The sequence below is a fragment of the Notothenia rossii genome, assembly GCF_949606895.1.
Source record: "Notothenia rossii genome assembly, chromosome: 11".
Taxonomy (NCBI): Eukaryota; Metazoa; Chordata; class Actinopteri; order Perciformes; family Nototheniidae; genus Notothenia; species Notothenia rossii.
The window spans coordinates 56,511,121-56,515,376 of record NC_136910.1 but is presented as its reverse complement, the minus strand read 5'-3'; the positions used below and the strand labels follow the sequence as shown (position 1 = coordinate 56,515,376).

The 4,256-nt window shown below is 39.2% G+C and overlaps 1 protein-coding gene across 1 annotated transcript in view; it reads right to left on the bottom strand.

Annotated features, from left to right (window-relative positions):
• Positions 1–1,785: 1,785 nt before the first annotated feature.
• The window catches only part of dhx29 (DEAH (Asp-Glu-Ala-His) box polypeptide 29), a 45,910-nt gene continuing 43,439 nt past the window's right edge, over positions 1,786–4,256 (bottom strand). The window contains exons 27-28 of the mRNA XM_079659875.1: positions 3,677–3,773; positions 1,786–2,040 (exon numbers count right to left, since the gene is read on the bottom strand). Coding sequence (XP_079516001.1) covers positions 1,994–2,040; positions 3,677–3,773 — 144 coding nt within the window. The 3' untranslated portion in view covers positions 1,786–1,993. The remainder of the gene's footprint in view (positions 2,041–3,676; positions 3,774–4,256) is intronic.

Sequence of the window (4,256 nt, the reverse complement as noted above, 5' to 3'; positions counted from 1 at the left end):
CACACACACACACACACACACACACACACACACACACACACACACACACACACACACACACACACACACACACACACACACACACACACACACACACACACACACACACACACACACACACACACACACACACACACACACACACACACACACACGATTTACATTGGAGCAATTCAAATGGATGAGTGTGATAATTAAAAATATACAATTATTTTCTGAATACTTAAGGATCGTTGTAAACTTTTGCTTTAACTTAAAGGTGGGGTAGGTCATTTTGGAGAAACCAGCTCGAGTGCGCTAGAATTTGAAAATACACAGCCGGAAAAAAAATCTGCCACTTCCTTCCAGAGCCCCTCCTCCAACACACACGAACGCGCACATGACCAATGAGGGCACGAGATACGTTTGTGCACAGATGGAAGGCTGACAGGCAGGTAGGCCATCCAGTTACTTTAGCCGGCTCAGATGATTGGTCGTGCTTTTTAGAGTACTCCGGCTTCCACAGATGATATTTTTTAATGGATTTTTTGTCAAAGCACTTCAGATATTCATTGCTATCGGGATGTTAAGAGCATTCCATGGAATATAACAAAAAGTGAATCTCGAGCCGGTTTCTCAAACTTACCTACCCCACCTTTAATTAGTAGACATATAAAAGTGAAACTGCAGGAGTAGAGAGGATTATTAAATATAACTCCCATGTTGAACTGACCTGGTGTTAAAGTAAAAGTTGTTCCCAGCACTTCTTCATACAAATCAATCAATCAATGTTTATTTATATATCCCAATATCACAAATGTTACATTTGTCTCAGTGGACTTCACAGTTTATGCAGAATATCAGTATGACAATACGACACCCTCTGTCCTTAGACCCTCTGTCCTTAGACCCTCACATCGTACAAGGAAACACTTCCAGAGAAAACCCAGTTTAAAGGGGAACATGGGAGAAACCTCAGGGAGAGCAACAGAGGAGGGATCCCTCTCCCAGGACGGACAGACGTGCAATAGATGCCGTGTGTAAATCAAAGAGATAATACATTTACAACAGGTAGACCAAATGTTAGGAAATGCATTTGTCTGTAATAAGAAGATGAATCCACGAGGATGTCAACAAGCCTGTGGGAGCCATCAGGGAAGTAGTGGTGAGAGTCAGGCAGGACCACAGAGACAGGTTCAGCCACGACTCGAAATCCAGGACTCAGATCAGGACTCAGGATCCAGGACCACAGCAACAGGCACAGCCACGACTCAGGAACCAGGGCTCACGATCCAGGACAGTTTCTTAAAAAGACCGTATTCTACATATAAATGATTCTATCCATACATTGGTCAACCAGTTAGACATGTCCCGCCCCTTAGCCTCCCTTAGCCTATCACGTACAATGTGTTGGAGTGCTAGCCAATAGGAGAGCCAGGTGATTTTCATATTTTTTGTCAGGATTCATTTGAATTGATGTTGTTTTTAATACTCAAGAGGCACAAGTGCAACACACCCTGTCTTATAAAAAGTATAACTTAATGTATTAATGTCATTTAAATATGAAAACTGAACACAAGGTACTTATAATGCGTGTTATTTATGCTAAAAAGTGAACTCAAAGTAACTTAGAACGACTTTTAAAAGTAGACTTTTTCCCCAATCTGTTGACAGCTGTTCCTAATTCATACAAATATGGAAACACAGACCGCCTGCCTCTCAGGGAATCTGTATTATTTAACTTACTATTATTCTCAGATCCCACCTGCCTCATTTCGTCCATCAACACCACAACACAGTGAAAGGTTGAGATAAAAATGTGTACAGCTTTATTTCCACATTTGGCAACATAATCGTTTTGTAGTTTTTGCATTTCATATGATACAGTCCTCCTCAATGTGAGTCAGAGATCCCGGTAACATCAGTTCATCTTTAAAGGGTCCCCAGGTCCTTCTTATAGGGAGGACAGGGGTCTGGCTCTGGTTCTTCAGGGGCATTCAGACTAGTTCATAGGTCACTCAGATTGAATCAGATCCAGGATCATCTGGATGGTCCTCTCACCTGCAGCAGACACACAGGAGCAGGTTGGATGGATTACATTACTTAGGCTTGAATCAGAATCGAGTTTATTGCCAGGTACGTTTTCACACATACAAGGATGGTGTCTGGTGGTGTGAACATAAACGATCTAAGAAAATAAGTTGGTACAAAAAAACGAAAATAAGTATTTTTAAGAAACAATTTAGCATTAAAAAAGTAAAGAGAAGTATTTACACAACATTTAAAAACACAAAGCACCAATTAACGCACAAAACAGGACGCACCACAACCTATAGGCAGCCATCATTTATCCAACTTACAACAAGTGCAATGAACCATGAACAGACAAACTCAAAAAACAAGAATCATGCAGCTACATTATCTTCAAATAAGCGCGTACCAGGGTGTCTGCAGGAATCCTGAAGTCAAGTAAAACCTTTTAAGACCTTTTTTAAGACCCTTTCCATACATTTTAAGACCTCATCTCCACTTTGAGTTCTAACCGGTTACCTTGGCGACACACTTTACCTCACATTGACTATATACAGTATTGATTGTCCTTCCTGCTTATGTTCCAACCATTTGGACGCAGACTTGCATTTCCCCATAACGATGTTGCTTAGCAACCGGCGTAAACGGACCTACACAGAATCACACTACACACCTACGCAATGATTACATTCAGGCAGACTGTAGAATACAACCTCTTTGGACAATTTATATACTTATTGAAAACAAGCTACAAAATGTAATACCTTGGAAAATGCCCTTTAATACTTTTTAATAGCCTTCATTTTCGCGAAATTCATTGATCAACTTTTAATACTTTCTAAGACCCCGCAGACACCCTGTTTTCTTAAAAGATTAAAAATAAGATCTTTATTGGAGATGACAGTTTTGAAAGGGGGAGACAGTTTCATCCCACAGGTCATAAGACTATTAAACACCTGAACTCTTTAAAGAACATCCATCTGTTTGCATCTTGCAAGTCATTTATCATATTCCATTTACGTGTATATAGACTCTTCTTGCACTATTTCTATTGGTTTAATTTGTTCTATATATATTCATGTTGAATGTGATGCACTAAAATATTTACAATCATGGGATTGTTTTATTTAGCGTATTTACTAAATGTAGCTACAGTACATTATAAATTAATATTCAATCGTTACACAAACAGGTCATTTGGCTTAAAACACCTAGGATGTTTGATGGAGGGTTTTTCTATTAGAAAGGCCTTTTGTCAAATAATTGTTGGATAAAAATGAATGCCATTTAATTTTGTAGACAGATATTTTTCATTGTTATCTTTCAGGCTTTCTGTACAGCCATGGACACATCATACAAAAGTGTTTATTTTAATTGTTTGCTGCTTGAAATGCTATTTTAGGGCAGTGTGATAGGAAAGAATGATCAAAAGAAAGCTATGATCAAATTGGTAGATTTATGAGAAATAGCTTTCGAATTAAGGAAATTTATTGAATTTTCTATGAGATTAATAAGTGATAAAAACCCTGGAATATTGTGGATTTATTTCTAGTCAACAAACCGCGTCGTTTCAATTTGCACGGTTGGATTTACTAAAAAAAAAAAAAATCGTTATTTTACCAACAATGATCCTTATAGGCTGTTGTTTTGTGACGCTTCAGTTTACCTTCGAGATTCATGCGGGGGTTCTCCAGCTTCTTCTCCAGCAGAGAGTCCATCAGCTTCCTCAGGTGTTTGAAGATCACTCCGATCCGTACCGGAGCCTTTAAGGAGGAACAACAAGGGGTTTGAGTTAAATACAACCTGGAAGAAGTTTCATTTTGTTGGCCTAGAGGCCCAATCCCAAACCACACCCTGCCCACTCCCCCTCAGTGATGGAGTGAACTCCGTCTGTAGTCTCACTCGCAGCTCAACGACGCTGCCTCCCCAGATGGAGGGAGTAAATACAGCAGCAAGCTTTGGGACGGACTCCCCTCTCTCCGGCAGAAATAGGAAATGCCGTAACTGTATGTAACAACGGTTTCAAATCAGCATCTCTTTGACAAACAATTCAAATTAATAACAAAAATAAAACTCCAAAAATCTTTAATGGTGTTTCTTTTTGTAAAACACTTTTTGTTTTAAACCTGATGTTTATAAGCTTCTTAGTTTTTGCAACAGTCTGTAAATACACACAACTTTATAATAAGATGCATTCTTTTACCGTTTTCCAGACTAAACACTGGGTAGTGTATCGGGGTAGGGTG